This window comes from Phoxinus phoxinus, assembly GCF_949152265.1.
Source record: "Phoxinus phoxinus genome assembly, chromosome: 1".
In the NCBI taxonomy this organism is placed as follows: Eukaryota; Metazoa; Chordata; class Actinopteri; order Cypriniformes; family Leuciscidae; genus Phoxinus; species Phoxinus phoxinus.
In genome coordinates, this window is record NC_136876.1 from 45,528,997 (window position 1) to 45,546,019 (window position 17,023).

General features: G+C 40.6%; 1 protein-coding gene across 2 annotated transcripts; it reads right to left on the reverse strand.

Annotated features, from left to right (window-relative positions):
* Positions 1-388: 388 nt before the first annotated feature.
* On the reverse strand, positions 389-16,472 carry LOC307008714 (tripartite motif-containing protein 16-like). 2 transcript variants are annotated; one of them, XR_013799886.1, is made up of 8 exons: positions 15,755-16,472; positions 14,604-14,699; positions 14,275-14,508; positions 13,080-13,239; positions 3,635-3,682; positions 2,786-3,390; positions 989-1,450; positions 389-603 (listed from the first exon to the last, which is right to left on the reverse strand). XR_013799886.1 is itself a non-coding variant. In XM_079631758.1 (6 exons), the coding sequence occupies exons 1-6, from the start codon at positions 16,325-16,327 to the stop codon at positions 2,843-2,845; spliced, it is 1,659 nt and encodes a 552-aa protein (XP_079487884.1). In that variant the 5' UTR covers positions 16,328-16,472; the 3' UTR covers positions 1,905-2,842. The 2 variants fall into 2 exon arrangements, 1 of the variants encoding a protein (XP_079487884.1); XM_079631758.1 differs by lacking the exons at positions 389-603; positions 989-1,450 and having other exon boundaries at positions 1,905-3,390.
* Positions 16,473-17,023: the final 551 nt, after the last annotated feature.

Consider the following 17,023-nt stretch of genomic DNA (forward strand, 5'->3'; position numbering starts at 1 on the left):
GACATTACAAACACTGAGGAAAACTGTTCTAGGTAGGGCTGTTGAGTATATATATATATATATATATGTAATAAGGTCCGATTTCAAAACGGTTTTCACAGGCTGAATCTTGAGTTTGTAAGCTTTCCAATGATATATAATATGTCAACATTATATGAGTTGAAGTATAGGATATAATTATTTTAAACATGCAATGGCAGTTACGATTATAGATTTGGTCCTTTTTTTTTAGGCAATGTGATCTGGGAGTCACAACTCATAAAATTCTAAATTATTTTGGATATGATTTGCTTAAGTCCAGATGAAATAAAAAATGACATTAAATTATTTGTTGCTTATCATTTTCTACTCTTGCCTGTTTAAGGGTTAAAAATCGAACAAGTAAATTCAATATAGTCCCATATTTTTTATTTGAAAGACTTGGAGGATTACATTATTTGTGGCAGTGTCCTTATATAACTGGTCAACTTCCAATTGCTTTGGTCAATTATCACAAACAAGCATTACTGTTCTGGTCACTTTTGTACAGACACAATGTTTCTCCTAGCCGGTGTTTTATGTGGAACAATGCTAATATAATTCATAATAAGTAGTTATTGTACACTGGTGTGTGTGTGTGCGTGTGCGTGTGTGTGTGTGCGTGTGCGTGTGTGTGTGTGTGTGTGTGTGTGTGTGTGTGTGTGTGTGTGATTTATGAGGACACAAATTTGTATAATGACGTGTATTACACTGGTATTACAACTTAAACGTGGTTTATGAGGACATTTCATTTCATGATTTCACGAAATTCAAATAGCTTAAAAAACATAAAAAACAATGTTTTATTAAAAATGTAAAAATGCAGAATGTTTCCTGTGATAGTGTACACTGGGGTCGGGCCGAATTCTGAGCTCGGGCCCCCCCCCCCTGGACAGCAAGCCAAATACGCATTATAATATTACATCAGATTTCATTAACATGTAAACTCGTGAATTAGTAGTTATTGTACATGGAGAATTGGGTTCGGCACAACATTTTAATTGTAAACCAGCTTATTGACAAGAATGGGGATAGTAATATTAAAATTATTATGTGTCACTACAATACAAACTAAATGAATATGATTTCCATCAATACAATTATAGACACACACACACACACACACTCAATTATAGACACACACACACAATCATCGACTCACACACACACACACACACACACAATTATAGAGAGACACACACACACACACAAGTATAGACACACACACACAATTATAGACACACACACACGCAAATATAGACACACACACACAATTATAGACACACACACACATAGTTATAGACAATTAATTTCCATCAATACAGTTATAGTAAACACAAACACACACGCCATTCTTACTGAAGGATTTAATACACACATTTATTCTGTTATTTCTGTGGCAGAAAATAAGAGTCTCTGTGTCTCACTGTTACTGCACTGTTAGACCTTACCGGGTTTTTTTACAGTAAAATACTGGCAACACTGTTTCCTTAGAAACCATTAAAAAAACTTAAGTACATAAAACGATTTCCACTGGACCAGCAACTACACAGTCACCGCCTGTTAAATAAAGCAACATGCAGCTTATCATCAATGTTTCTAGATCTTCTGCTGGACTGAAGCACAGGCTCTACTCTTCAGCTCAATGGTGACCCAAAAAACTACATTTTACAGTAAACTACTGGCAACAGTGTTGCCAGTATAAACCTGTTTTATAACTTACAGTTTATTACTGTTAAAATACTTTTCGTGGGTGTGTCTTTTTATCTTACACTGTTAACCCTTTCAACCCCACAGGAAAATCCACACTACAAAGAATAAAAAGTAACATTGACGCAGTGTTGCAGTGAGATAATTAAGTGAATATGTAAGTGATTGTTGAGAATTAGTGATGAACACCTGCTGTTAACAAGCAGAATCACTGAAGGAAAGAGAAACACAAGAGCAGAAAATAGAGAAACACAAGAACTACAACTGACTTCCAGCCATTACACATTATTACACGTAATATTAACCAGTATGACTTTATTTCTGTCATACATCTACTGAAGTTGTTATTGAGATGTTTAATTGAAAATGTTTGATTACCATTATAGAGATCAGTGTTTGCTTTAGTTGGTTTGCTGATGCGAACACATTAGTTTTTCTCTTGCTGCTTGAGCTGTGTGTTCTAGCAAATCTCACTTGTGCTCACACACTGTTTGTGAATGATTGCAGTTATGATGAAATCATTATATAGCCAGTTAATTCACAAAGAAGTTAATTCTCACTCATTCAGAGTTTAATTGTCAATCAAAAGTGTTAACGTTAGCACCAATGTGAAACCACAACAACGACTAATTTATTTCTAACACAAGCATAACCAAAAATAACAGAGTTACACTGCAATACAGAAACACAGAGATATCACAAATTAGAACATGCATCTCAACAATGGTGGGAATATTTTTTTTGAATTATTATTCATGCAGCAGAGCATGCTGGGAGTTTTATACTATCCTGGTACCCAGCATGCATTGCGACATGAAACTTTTGATCGTCACCATTGTGTGTCTCAATTCACTCTCTTCTTTTCATTCAAGTGGACTATATTAGTGAACTAGTGTAGGGAATAGTGAATGAGGGTATAGGGTGAGATTGGGAAAACAGCCTCTGAGTGTCGACTTTGAGCGCTGTTAATTCACAGTATATTCCTGTATATTACTGTTTTAATGGAAAGTGGTATGATATTGTAAGAATGTGGGCTTTTTCTACAGTAAGGGCTAACAGTGTGGTTTATCGAGCAGCTCAAAGTATTCTGGGTAAAATCTCTACAATCTGTTCATCAACACAGTTTCAGTGATGATCCATAATTAACCAGAAACCCAGGATAGAGCGGCTGAGTGAATGTGGTCTGGACTGTGTGGATGAGGATCATTGTGTCAGAGACGCTGTAGAAGGACAGAGTTCCTGCACTGTGATCCACACACACTCCTATTCTTCTGTGATCCACACACACTCCTATTCTTCTGCTGGTGGGCTTTATAGGGAGAGAAGTGTGTATGCTATTGTGCCAGAATGTGTAACTGGAGGAAGAACAGTCCAAACTCCAGGACTGATCATTATATCCAAACGCACACTCAACACCCGATCCCTTCCTGCTGATGCTCTTATATGACACTGATATATCTACACCATAATCTCCAGTCCATTCAATCTCCCAGTAACAGCGTCCACACACACTCTCTCTACACAACACCTGATTATGATCAAATCTGTCTGGATGATCAGGATACGGCTGCTGTGTGCGAGTGTAAGTAATAACTCTGTTGCTCTCAGACAGACTGAGGTGTGTATTCACTGTGTTCAGATCCAGAGTGAGCGGATGGGAATCTGATGGAGAGAAAACACATCAGAAACAGGAATTATGAATCTGTCTGATCTTTTAATGTATCTGAACTCTTCATGAATCATGTTCAGTGTATCATCAGTGTCTCAGTGCAGCTGACCAAATATCCTGTGCAAATCATCATTTACATGATCAATTATAAACTCTTCTATCAGGATTTATTTCTCCTTCTACAGGAAGAACATGAACACACTCAGGAGTTTTTCTGCTGGTTTTCTAGAGACTCACATTGTAGGAAGTCGTTCCTGGTCTTGGGATTCATGTTGGGGAAAGTGACTGTGGAAATAAACATGAACATGTGAAGAGAAATGACAAGATACAATACATTCATTTCTGAGATATTTATAATATGATGCTCTATGATATTAGATGATGGACTCATTTCTGAATAATCTCCTCCATCATGTTTATATAAAAGACGACCAGTTATTAATAAACTGAGACGCATTTAACCTTCATATGCTCTTAGTTTCCTGTTTACACTCAGTGTGACCCCAACATTTATAGAGGGATTGTAAATAAATAAAAAATATTTTTTATAAATAAATACATTTTTAATAATACACATAATATATATAATTTTTTGTTTACTTCTCATCTATACAGTAATGCTGTGTTTTTGGAGATACAATTCCTCAACTATACCATTAGCTTGCATGTAAAATATTAAATTTTTATGACAAAAAAAATGCTTAAATGATGATCTAAATGAAATATAAGTTGTGTCTGGATATGGATCTGGGTGTTGGGTGTATAATTCTGCCGTCTGTCGGTTAAAGAAAATCCTAAAGGAATTATAATTTAATAAAGAAATAGTTTTGTGCATAAACACTCAGCAGAGGGCGACAGAGATCCGTTCATTTACTGGATGTGGCCGACCGCTCATATCATCATTTGTGTAATACATTTAGTGAATTTAAATATGTATAAAAATTAGACATTACAAATAAATATTCTTTCAAATAGTAGAATTTTTAAAGTTTTAAAGTGAGAGAGAGTGTGTGTGTGTGTGTGTGTGTGTGAGTGAGAGAGAGTGTGTGTGTGAGTGAGAGAGAGAGTGTGTGTGTGTGTGTGTGTGTGTGTGTGTGTGTGTGTGTGTGTGTGTGTGTGTGTGTGTGTGTGTGTGTGAGTGTGTGTGTGAGTGTGAGTGAGAGAGAGTGTGTGTGTGAGTGAGAGAGAGTGTGTGTGTGAGTGAGAGAGAGTGTGTGTGTGTGTGTGTGTGTGTGTGAGTGAGAGAGAGTGTGTGTGTGAGTGAGAGAGAGTGTGTGTGTGTGCGTGTGTGTGTGTGTGTGTGTGTGTGTGTGTGTGTGTGTGTGTGAGAGTGTGTGTGTGTGTGTGTGTGTGTGTGTGTGTGTGTGTGTGTGTTAGGTCTCACCAGTATAGAAAGATAATTTATAAAAAGTCACAAAATTTGAATCCAAGATACTTGAACTCCTCCACTTGAGGCAGGAACTCTCCACCAACCTGAAGTAGGCAAGCCACCTTTTTCCGACTGAGGACCATGGCCTCGGATTTGGAGGTGCTGATTCTCATCCCAGCCGCTTCACACTCGGCTGCAAACCGTCCCAGTGCATGCTGAAGGTCCTGGTCTGATGGGGCCAACACGACAACATCATCCGCAAAGAGCAGAGACGAAATCGTGTTGTTCCCAAACCAGACACCCTCCGGCCCCTGGCTGCGCCTAGAAATTCTGTCCATAAAAATTATGAACAGAACCGGCGACAAAGGGCAGCCCTGCCGGAGTCCAACATGCACCGGGAAGAAGTCTGACTTACTGCCGGCAATGCGAACCAAGCTCCTGCTTCGGTCGTACAGGGACCGGACAGCCCTTAGCAAAGGACCCCGGACCCCATACTCCCGGAGCACCCTCCACAGGCCGCCACGAGGGACACAGTCGAATGCCTTCTCCAAATCCACAAAGCACATGTGGATTGGTTGGGCAAACTCCCATGAACCCTCCAGCACCCTGTAGAGGGTATAGAGCTGGTCCAGTGTTCCACGGCCCGGACGAAAACCGCACTGTTCCTCCTGAATCCGAGGTTCTACTATCGGCCGTATTCTCCTCTCCAGTACCCTGGCATAGACTTTCCCAGGGAGGCTGAGAAGTGTGATCCCCCTATAGTTGGAACACACCCTCCGGTCCCCCTTCTTAAAAAGAGGGACCACCACCCCGGTCTGCCATCCCAGAGGCACTGTCCCCGACTGCCACGCGATGCTGCAGAGGCGTGTCAGCCAAGACAGCCCCGCAACATCCAGAGACTTGAGGTACTCAGGGCGGATCTCATCCACCCCCGGTGCCTTGCCACCGAGGAGTTTTTTGACTACCCCGGTGACTTCAGCTTGGGTGATGGACGAGTCCACCTCTGAGACCTCAGCCTCTGCTTCCTCCATGGAAGACGTGACGGCGGGATTGAGGAGATCCTCGAAGTATTCCTTCCACCGTCCGACAACATCCCCAGTTGAGGTCAACAGCTGCCCACCTCCACTGTAAACAGCGTTGGTAGGGCACTGCTTTCCTCTCCTGAGTCGCCGGACGGTTTGCCAGAATCTCTTCAAGGCCAACCGATAGTCCTTTTCCATGGCCTCACCGAACTCCTCCCAGGCCCGAGTTTTTGCCTCCACAACCACCCGGGCTGCAGTTCGCTTGGCCTGCCGGTACCCGTCAGCTGCTTCAGGAGTCCCACAAGCCAACCAGGCCAGATAGGACTCCTTCTTCAGCTTGACGGCATCCTTTACTTCCGGTGTCCACCACCGGGTTCGGGGATTGCCGCCTCGACAGGCACCGGAGACCTTACGGCCACAGCTCTGAGCGGCCGCTTCGACAATGGAGGTGGAGAACATGGTCCACTCGGACTCAATATCTCCAGCCTCCCTCGGGATCCGGTCGAAGCTCCGCCGGAGGTGGGAGTTGAAGATCTCTCTGACAGGAGAGTATCTTGGGGTCTTGTTCACGAGTGAGGGAAGGATGGAACGGGAGATTGACAGACGGATCGGTGCAGCTTCCACAGTAATGCGGACGATGTACCGGTCTGTCGTGGTGAAGAAAGAGCTGAGCCGCAAGGCGAAGCTCTCGATTTACCGGTCAATCTACGTTCCTACTCTCACCTATGGTCATGAGCTTTGGGTCATGACCGAAAGGACAAGATCCCGGATACAGGCGGCCGAAATGAGCTTTCTCCGCAGGGTGGCTGGGCGATCCCTTAGAGATAGGGTGAGGAGCTCGGTCACTCGGGAGGAGCTCAGAGTAGAGCCGCTGCTCCTCCACATCGAGAGGGGTCAGCTGAGGTGGCTCGGGCATCTGTTCCGGATGCCTCCTGGACGCCTCCCCGGGAAGGTGTTCCGGGCACGTCCCACCGGGAGGAGACCCCGGGGAAGACCTAGGACACGCTGGAGAGACTATGTCTCTCGGCTGGCCTGGGAACGCCTCGGTGTCCCCCCGGAAGAGCTAGAGGAAGTGGCTAGGGAAAGGGAAGTCTGGGCATCTCTGCTTAGACTGCTGCCCCCGCGACCCAGCCCCGGATAAGCGGAAGAAGATGGATGGATGGATGGAATTTGAATCCACTGAGATGAAGGGAACCATATTTTTAATTAAAGAAAAGTCGATTGGGGTCATTTGTGTGAATTGTCAACGTGAATTTGTGTTTTTCATTTTACTCAGACGACCAATCAGTCTCTCAGGATAATTGTGAAGCTATCAAGCCACGCCCTAGCAACCATTTAGAGCACCTTAGCAACAAGTTCCATAGACTTCCATTGAAAGAGATCAAAGGGATATATCTGGATACAAGTGTCATAGAAACATAAGGGGGGGCTCGTTTGACTCGGGGCAGCAAACAGCCAATCCCGGATCACCTCAACACTTCCTAGCCACGCCCTAGCAACCATTGTTGAGTACCTTAGCAACCAAAATCCATAGAGGGATATCTTTCATTCTGAATTTCACAGAGGCATGGGAGTCAGTTTGTATCATTCATACTTACAAGCAGCCTTTTGAGTTTCATGATTGGCAGCTGCCAAGCCACTCCCTAGCAACCAAACAGAGTACCCTAGCAACCATTTTGCAAGACCAATATCTCTGCATCAGAAAATCGTATAGAGATGGGGGTTGGCTCTTTTGACTCATGCTAGCAAACAGGACTTCCTACATGCTACACATGCTAGCAGTGAATAGCTACATGCTAATAGCGATTAGCTAAGTGCTAATTCATGCCAAGAAAATGCTAAGAGCTCCAATAGTAACCATCTGTGACAACTACCAACCACCTAGTAACACCATAGCAACCACCCAGAATACACTGAATTGAATTTATTGAAAGGATAGCCCCTTGAGATGTAACATCTCATTTTCAAGGGGGTCCTAGAAACACAAGCAGTATACAACACAGATAAGACAACATCAAACAAAACAACAGTACAAGACAAAACTACAAAAACAAAACAAATGCTCAACCTGTTTCCCACATTCTTATGGGCTTCCCACACCCACACCAGTTTCAGTACAGAATCTCAGCATCATGCAATATCTACATAGAGCCACATACTAGCAAATGATCTTCAAATTAATCTAAAATACAGAAAGAAACAAGATCAAAACAAACTCAAAAACATACACAAGTTATTTTAAGATAAGATAATAAGGATAACCTAAAACGATTCAGAGAAGTGATAGATCTCAACGAAACAGGAAGGTTATTCCAGTCATAAGGGGCTTTATACAGGAATGACCTACGTCCAGCTACACTGACGATTTTTGGAACACAGAAAAAAGGGTATTGCACATGTCTAAGAGAGTAGGGAGATCTATATGGAATCAAAAATTCATTCAAGTAAGGAGGACAGACAAAATAAACACATTTAAAAATAAACAAAAACCAATGGAATTGTCTTCTAGAATTAGGATGCAACCAATTAAGCAATTCATACATATGACAATGATGAGTACGATATGGACACCTTAACACAAATCTGCACAAAGAATTATAAACAACATTAAGAGGCTTAAGATAAATGTCGTAGTTATTTTGATAAACAATATCAGCATAGTCGATAAGAGGAAATATTAACTGAGAAACAATTCTTTTCCTGTCTTGAAATGTAAAGCAATTAATTGAGCAATAAAGTAAGCGCAGGCAATAATATGTTCTTTTAATAATATAATCTATATGGGGCTTAAAAGAGAGTCCCGAGTCGATCCAAAGCCCAAGATATTTAAATGAATCAACATTCTCAAGAGATGAGCCGTCATCAACAGTAATATTAAAATCAAATGTGCTGGAATGACAACGACGTGACCCGAACATCATACAGCAAGATTTCCTCTTATTTAAAGTAAGCATATTGTTATGACACCATTTTTGAACCAAATTAAAGTCAAGTTGTAAAGAGTTCTGAATTTGTGACAAATCAGAGTTAGAAGTATAAATTACAGTGTCATCAGCATAAAGATGCACTGAACAGTTTGAACACATCTGAGGTAAGTCGTTAATAAAAATAGAGAAAAGTAATGGTCCAAGAGAGGAACCTTGTGGAACACCTTTTTCAACAAGTACATAGTCTGACTGAAAACCCTGAAAAACGACACATTGACGTCTGTTATGAAGATAAGCATTAAACCAGAGAAGTGCATCTCTAGTTAAACCAATAGAATACAATTTATCAAGAAGAAGATAATGGTTAACCTTGTCAAAGGCCTTAGAAAAATCAATGAAAATGGCACCTGTTGCTTGACCTTTGTCAAAGGATGAGAACACATCATTCGTAAATTTTAAAAGGGCAGTCGTAGTAGAAAAATTAGGTCTGAAGCCTGACTGTAACGGAGATAAAATATGTAGTGAGTTAATAAATGATGATAGTTGATTAAATATTAATTTCTCAAAGATTTTTGCAATAGAGCAGATAATAGAAATTGGCCTGTAATTATTAACATCTGATGAGTCTCCACCTTTGAACAAAGGAGTAACTTTTGCACATTTCCATATAGATGGAATAGAGCTAGTAGTCAGTGACAAATTAAATAAATCTGCAAGAGGATACATTAATACATGCGCGGCGGATTTAACAAATTTAGCTTCTAAATCATCAGGGCCCACACTACTATTTATTTTTAGATCGCATATAACATAGTAGACATCGACAGGCATAATCTTCATAAAAGAAAATGAACCGTTTGCAGTAATTAAATTTAATGGCGCAGCAGTATAGGAGTCAGAGCACTGAGAACCACAAATGGAGGAAAAATGCTGATTAAAAGCTTGAGAAATAAGTGACGGATCGGAAATAATTTCATTATTAAATTTAATATTTTTAATCAAGCTTTTTTTAGATTTATTTAAAAGATTACTCAGCTGATTCCAGAACTGTTTAGGGTTATGAAAGTTTTGCGAAAGGCAATCTTTGTAATAATTAGCTTTTGCATTCCTTGTTTCCAATTTACATAAATTCCTCAAAAGTCTGTAGTTTTCCCAATCAATAGGATCCCTGGATAGCCGGTGTTTAGCCCATACTTTATCCCTTTGCTTGAAAAGTTTAACAAGATTAGAACTGATCCAAGGTAAATGTCTGCCTTTAATTCTAACAGTTTTCATAGGAGCATGTTTATTTATTATATTCATAACTTCAGAATGAAAAAAGTTCATTGCATCCTCAACGAATGGAATTAACTGAAACCTATCCCAGTTTATATCAACTATATCTTGAATAAAATTGTTAACGTTCATCTTTTTACACTGTCTCAGAGTTGTGTATTTAGGTGGAGAGCTTGGAATTTTGATTTTCCAGACACAATATATAATCGAGTGATCACTTAAACAGTCTGACAATATACCAGATTTAATTATCCTTTCAGGGTTAGTAACGAGTATCCAGTCCAGCAAAGATGAAGAGCGATAGTCAACTCTGGTAGGCACATCAATTAACTGACTGAGATTTATGCTGCGAAATAAATTTCTATCATTAACCGAGGAACGGTCCAACCAATTCTTGTTAAAGTCACCCAAAATAATCAATTCATTATGCTTCTCTAGTGAGTTAATCGTTGACAGAATACACATCGTAGAGTCAGACGGAGCAGAGGGTGGTCTATAAATATTACCTATAGTTAAATTTTTATTAACATGAAAAGTAACTTTAACAAAAAGACACTCAAAGTTAACAGGATCTATGCTAGGATTAACACATTCTGAAACTAAGAGGGCAGAAACATAAGTTGCCACCCCACCTCCTCTGGAGGCTCTATCAGATCTATACAAAACATAATCATCAATTTTAATCATATCATCAGAGATGTTACTATGTAACCAAGTTTCTGATATAGTGATGATATTAGGTTTATAAAGAAAAACCCAGGCTCTGAGGAGATCTATTTTAGAGACAAGACTCCCTAAGGTGAATAACCTTTAAACCTTTAACAGATTCTATTGTACCAATAAAAACAATAATTCAACCAGCCAAATAATGTGCTAAAGGAGAAAGGAAGGGATGGAGAGAAAAATGCGGCAACTTGAGCAAACATTACACATAAACACACACACATACACACAGACCACACACAAAGGAAAAAAGAGTACATTGAATATCGAAAAAATAACACAAATATGCCCCAGATTCAGACTGCAGCGAAAACATTATAAAGAGAGGACTAAACGGTTTTAAGTTCAGATAAACAAAAAATACGTAGTGCATCATCGCACCAAAAAATTTAATTCCATAGATACACCAAAAAATGTAATTCCATAGATAGATTCACCACTTTGTAACAAATGTATAGACCATATAAATGGTATAATTTGACAAAATAAAATAAACATACACAGAAAATTACCTACAAAGCGGAGAATAGACTACCATAATCATGGAGAGTAAACAGAAAGATCTCGAAAGAAAGACTCTGCTTCTTCAAAACAACGGAATAGTTTAGGTTTTCCATGCACCATCACCCTCAACGTACAGGGGTACAGCAAAGAATATTTAATATCCACAGCACGAAGTTTCTTTTTCACAGCATCAAACTGCCGACGCTTCTTAATCAAACCAGCACTAAAATCCGGATAAATGTGAACTCGAGTACCTTTGTAGAGGAGATCTTTCTTCTCCCTGGCCAGACGTAGAATCTTTGCTTTGTCCTGAAAGTGCAAAAACTTGACCAAAATAGGTCTGGCCGCAGGCCTGGAGCCAGAACTAAATGTAGGAGAGCGATGGGCCATCTCGATAGCCGGTGCAACAGAGAATTGATCTCTGCCGAGGAGAAGCGGAATCAGCTGATTCACAAAGACGATCACATCGCTGCCTTCACTCTTTTCGGGCACACCGATGAAACGAAGATTGCATGACCGACTTCTGTTCTTAGCGTCGTCAACTCTGTCCTTCAGGTAGGCATTATCTTTTTCAAGTGTTTGCACGCGTTTCGACAGGTCTTCAAAGTTATCCTCATTAGAGCTCACCCTGTGTTCAAGCTCCGAAATTTGTTCGCACAGTGAAGATAAGGATCCGTTAATGCTGGTAAGGCTAGTTTGTATGATATCAATTTTTGAATCAAGATGAGCAGTCATTTCAACTTTAGTCAGCTGTATTGCGTCCCAAATTGTTTGTAGGGAAATCTCGGCTTGATCCATTGTTGAAAAGAGTCGCGATAGAAGAACAAAAATTGCAGAGACTTAAGTACTTAAAATGGATATAAGATGGTTGAAGGTAACAGTTATAACCAAGTCCAAATTATAGAGCAGTCGAATCAGACAGCAGCCGCTCACGTTAACGCGGCCATTTTTTAGTCTACATTAGTCTACAATTCAATAAAAAATACCTTAGCAACTGCCTAGAAACTCCATAGAAACCACCCAGAACACCCTAGCAACTCCCTATCAACCACCCAGAACACCCTAGTCGCTTAGCAACCACCCAGAACACCATAGCAACTGCCTAGCAACGCCCTAGCAACCATTCAGAACACCATAGCAACACCCTAGAAACCACCCAGAATACCTTAGCAACCGCCTAACAACACAAAAAACATGCTAGCAAGATGCTAGCAAGATGCTAATCATGCTAGTATTATGCTAGAAACATGCTAATCATGCTAGCATTATGCTAGCAACATGCTAATCATGCTAGCATCTTGTTAAAACATGCTAATCATGCCAGCATCTTGCTAAAAACATGTTAATCATGCTAGCATTTTGCTAAAAACATGTTAGCCACATGCTAATTATGCTAGGAACATGCTAATCATGCTAACATCTTGATGAAAGCATGCTAGCATGATGCTAGCAACATGCTAATCATGTTAGCATGATGCTAGCAACATGCTAATCATGTTAGCATGATGCTAGCAACATGCTAATCATGCTAGCATGATGCTAACAACATGCTAATCATCTTAACATCTTGTTAAAAGCATGCTAACATCATGCTATTAACATGCTAATCATGCTAACAACATGTTAATTTTGTTATCATCTTGCTAGAATCTAGCTAACCGCACCCTAGCAACCGAGTGGCGAGTTTTGCCACTGCAAGCACCATTCACATTTTCTTCTGGAAATGTACATTCTGAAAATGAGGGTTTAGACGTTTTAGCATTTAGCATTTTAGCAATTGAATAAACATTTCATAAACTGCTGTACGTTCAGATTTAGGATGTTTCTACACACGTCTGTATAAACGAGGCGCAGGACTTTACCTCCGTCTGAGATCTTCTTGATCTCCTCTTTGCAGAAATCCTCCAGTTTGTCTCTCAGCTGACGGACAGATTCTCTCACGCCATCAAAAGAGGAGAGAGAACTGAAGGAAACGTCGGGTTCGTCTGTAGATTCAGGAGGTGCTGAGAGAGACTGGAAACTCTACAGAAAACAGAAATCAAAACTCATCATCTCCACACTTCAGCCAATAACCTGCACTATATCAGATCTGAGCGGCTCTTGTGGACTCGACTTCTCTTCAGTGACTCGCTTCAATCCAGCACTTTCACACAATGATGAGAGTCTGACTGATGATTATATGATAACACAACACTCGACTGAATCTGACTGAATTCCTGACAACATCTCAGTCAACGGCTCATTCTGCTCTCATGAAATGTTTCTCTGTCATAGCAGGATCTTGCTCAAGTCCACTATTACCCCTTTTCCACCAAGGCAGAGCTGGTGCTGGTTCAGAGCCAGAGCCTAGTTTCAAATCGGTTCTTTGTTTTTCCACCGCCAAAGCACCAGCTCCGAACCAGTAAAACTGGTTCTTAAGTAGCACCAAATCATTGCAGGTTCTAGAACGGAGCCAAGTAAGAACCGCTTGCGTCAGGGGCTGGGGGCGGGGTTACTGTGACCAACACGACGAATAGAAACTTGTGACCGCTATTTTTAAATAGCAGCTAGTCGAGCTAATAGCAGCTCGATTATAATATACGTCTATGTAAGTTACGGCGCGCTGCACGGACGCGTTGGATTCCGATGTATTTTTGCAATCCCATGAGCATCCATTGTATTGCAACGTCCGTTATTGTTGATGGCTTGTTCGAGATGCATCGGAGCGGCGAGGACCGATCGGAGCTGCGGTAGTGTTTGGAGAGCATACGACTCCTTGTGCTTTTAGATCGCTATCGCAGTGCTTTGATGTCATCTGCAAGAAGCCGATGCATCTCGAACAAGCCTGGCGTGTTTGTGTTTGGCGCTACCGCACTAGCGGTTGCTGGGCAACATGAGACGTATACAGTGACGTAAGATCTGGCTCTGTTGTGGCTCTCTAGCCGGTGGAAAGCCAAACCGGTTCTTAGTAAGCTCGTCAGTCGAACCAACTCTGAACCAGCTCTGGCTCTGAACCAGCACCCGGTTCTTGTTGGTGGAAAAGGGGTATCAGATCCTGTTCTTCTAGATCTCTGTTACCTGCAGGAACTGGATGTGATCTTGTGTGTGTGAAAGCTGCTCCAGCTCAGCGTCTCTCCTCCTCAGATCATTGATCTCCTGCTCCAGTCGCTCCAGTCGTCCTTCAGCTCGACTCACTGCAGTCTTTTCCTGATCTCTGATCCGCTGTGTGACCTCAGAGCGGCTTCTCTCAATGGAGCGGATGATCTCAGTGAAGATCCTCTCACTGTCCTCCACTGCTGTCTGTGCAGAGCGCTGTTACACACACATCACAATCACACAGTGGCTTCAGCAGGACTGACAGAGTCCAAACTGAGACGTCTCACACTTCTCTTCTTCTCCAGACTCACCTTATGAGACTTCACAGCCTCTCTCAGATGCTGAAGATCTTTCTGTCTCTGCTGGATCCTCTGCCGGATCTTCATCTGCGTCTCCTTCAGCTGTTTCTGGAGGACAAACCAGTGACCGGGAATCACACATAAAACTACTGTCACACACACATTAAAGTTACATGAATCCAGAGTTGGTGAAGTGGTTAAAGATCTTGCATGGTAAGTTTTTACTGTCTGGTTCAAACCACAGATTCATGGTTTCCTGAAATGTCAGCATTATTTCATCAGTAGTTTTATAACATTAGTATCATCATTTACTCTTCCTCAAGTCTCTCCAAACCTGTATGACTTTCTGTCTATTGTGAGACACAACAGAAGATATTTAGAAGAATGTCTCGCTGTTTACAGACCCCAGATACAATATGGTGACAATTTGTGAATCACAACTTGGCTCTTTTAAAAGTAGCATATTTTGGAAATAATATACTAATATAATTTTGTGAAATAAGTTTGAACTGAACGTAATGTTTTCAGACACATAATTGCATGTTAATTGCTATTAAATAAATAAAAATATTATAGTTTAAATTTATAGTAATTAACTAAACTTAAGAGTGACATTTTGTCCCACTTAAATAGTATTTATGTACACAATGTAATTTCATAATTCTATTGAATTAAATTTAAATATTAAAAATTATTAAAATATACTTTAAAATAAAACTTAAGTAAAACATTTAATTTTACATTATAAAAAGGTGTACTTTATAAAGTGTACTTATGAAACTGTCATGAAAGTTGACTCTCTTTAAGTGCACTTAAGTGGCCTTTCATTTAATGTAATATATTATCTGCAAGTACACTTTTTTGAAATATACTTTTAATTTGAAGTACTCTACAAGTGCACGTCAATACACTTAAGCGTACTTCTTTCTTTAAACACTAGTTGTTTAGATTACTTTTGTGCTTTTTCTCCTTTTTGGAGCTTGAAACTTTTGTACCTCATTGACTTTCAATGTATAAACTAAAACATATGAGACATTCTTCAAAATATCATCTTTTATATTCCACAGAAGAAACTCAGTCAAACCGGTTTGGACCAGCATGAGTAAATGAGGAAGTAAATAAAGACACTTTCATTTCTGTGATCAATCGCTCTCAGTTCATACCTGTGTCTCTGTCCTCTGTGCTGCAGTTGATACTGTGTTGTGGTTTTTATGTTCACTCTCCTTACACCACACACAGATGCACTGTTGATCAGTAATACAGAACATTTCTAGCTCTTTATCATGTTTACGGCAGATCATGTCCTGCAGTCGCCCAGTGGCATCGATCACTTTGTGTGGTTTACGAGAGTGATAGTCCTCATGACGGTCAAAATGAGTTTGACAGTAAGACTCCTGACACACCAGACAGGACTTGACGGCTTTGCATTTTCTTCCAGTACAGACGTCACACTCCACGTCTCCAGCTCCAGCGTAACAGTCAGCAGGAAGTTTAGTCTTCTTCAGTTTCTCCACCAGTTCAGCCAGAATGGTGTTTTTAGCTAAAGCAGGTCTTGGACTGAAGGTCTGTCTGCACTGAGGGCAGCTGTAGACTCTCTTCTCATCCTCCTGATCCCAGCAGTCTGTAATGCAGATCTTACAGTAACTGTGTCCACAGAGGAGAGCCACTGGATCCTTCAGGAGATCCAGACACACTGGACACATGAACTCATCCTGAGAAATTCTTGCTTCTGCCATTTTATACAGAGACACGAACACACAACAGCTCAACAATACTTCAGTTTCTGTTTCTCTGAACTGAGGAGTTGAAATAGTTCCTGCTTCTGTGTTTGAGTGACGTGTGTAAAACAGGAGTGTCTGTAAAGCAGCTTCCTCATTCCTGGTGAAGAGAGTCACTTTACTGCTGTGTTTATGTGCACTGTTAACCCTTGTTGTAAAAAAAGGACAAATTCTGACAGTATCTTAACATTTTCCATTAAAACAGTAATATACATAGAAAACAATGCATTCTGGGTTATATTTGTTGTTTTCGATAAAGTAATCTTCAGGAATATACTGTGAGTTAACAGTGTTCAAAGTCGACACTCAGAGGCTGTTTTCCAAATCACACCCAATACCATCATTCACTATTCCCTACACTAGTTTACTACTGTAGTTCACTTGACAGAGTGAATGAAAAGAAGAGAGTGAATTCAGACACTGATTGTAATGTATTGTGTTGCCACTAGAGCGCGCTGTTACGTTGGCTTAGCCAGTTCCTTTTGTGTGGACATCAGCAACTGTTTGAGTTTCCGTGTTCTTGAGTAAAGCAGTTATTGTGCAGTCACACTCACTGTCTTTATTGTCTCCAGTATCTTACATGGTGTCAGAAGTGTACCATGGGTACCCTGCAGTTTGGGCTGCAGATTCATATCAGGAATTCAACCGTTTTCA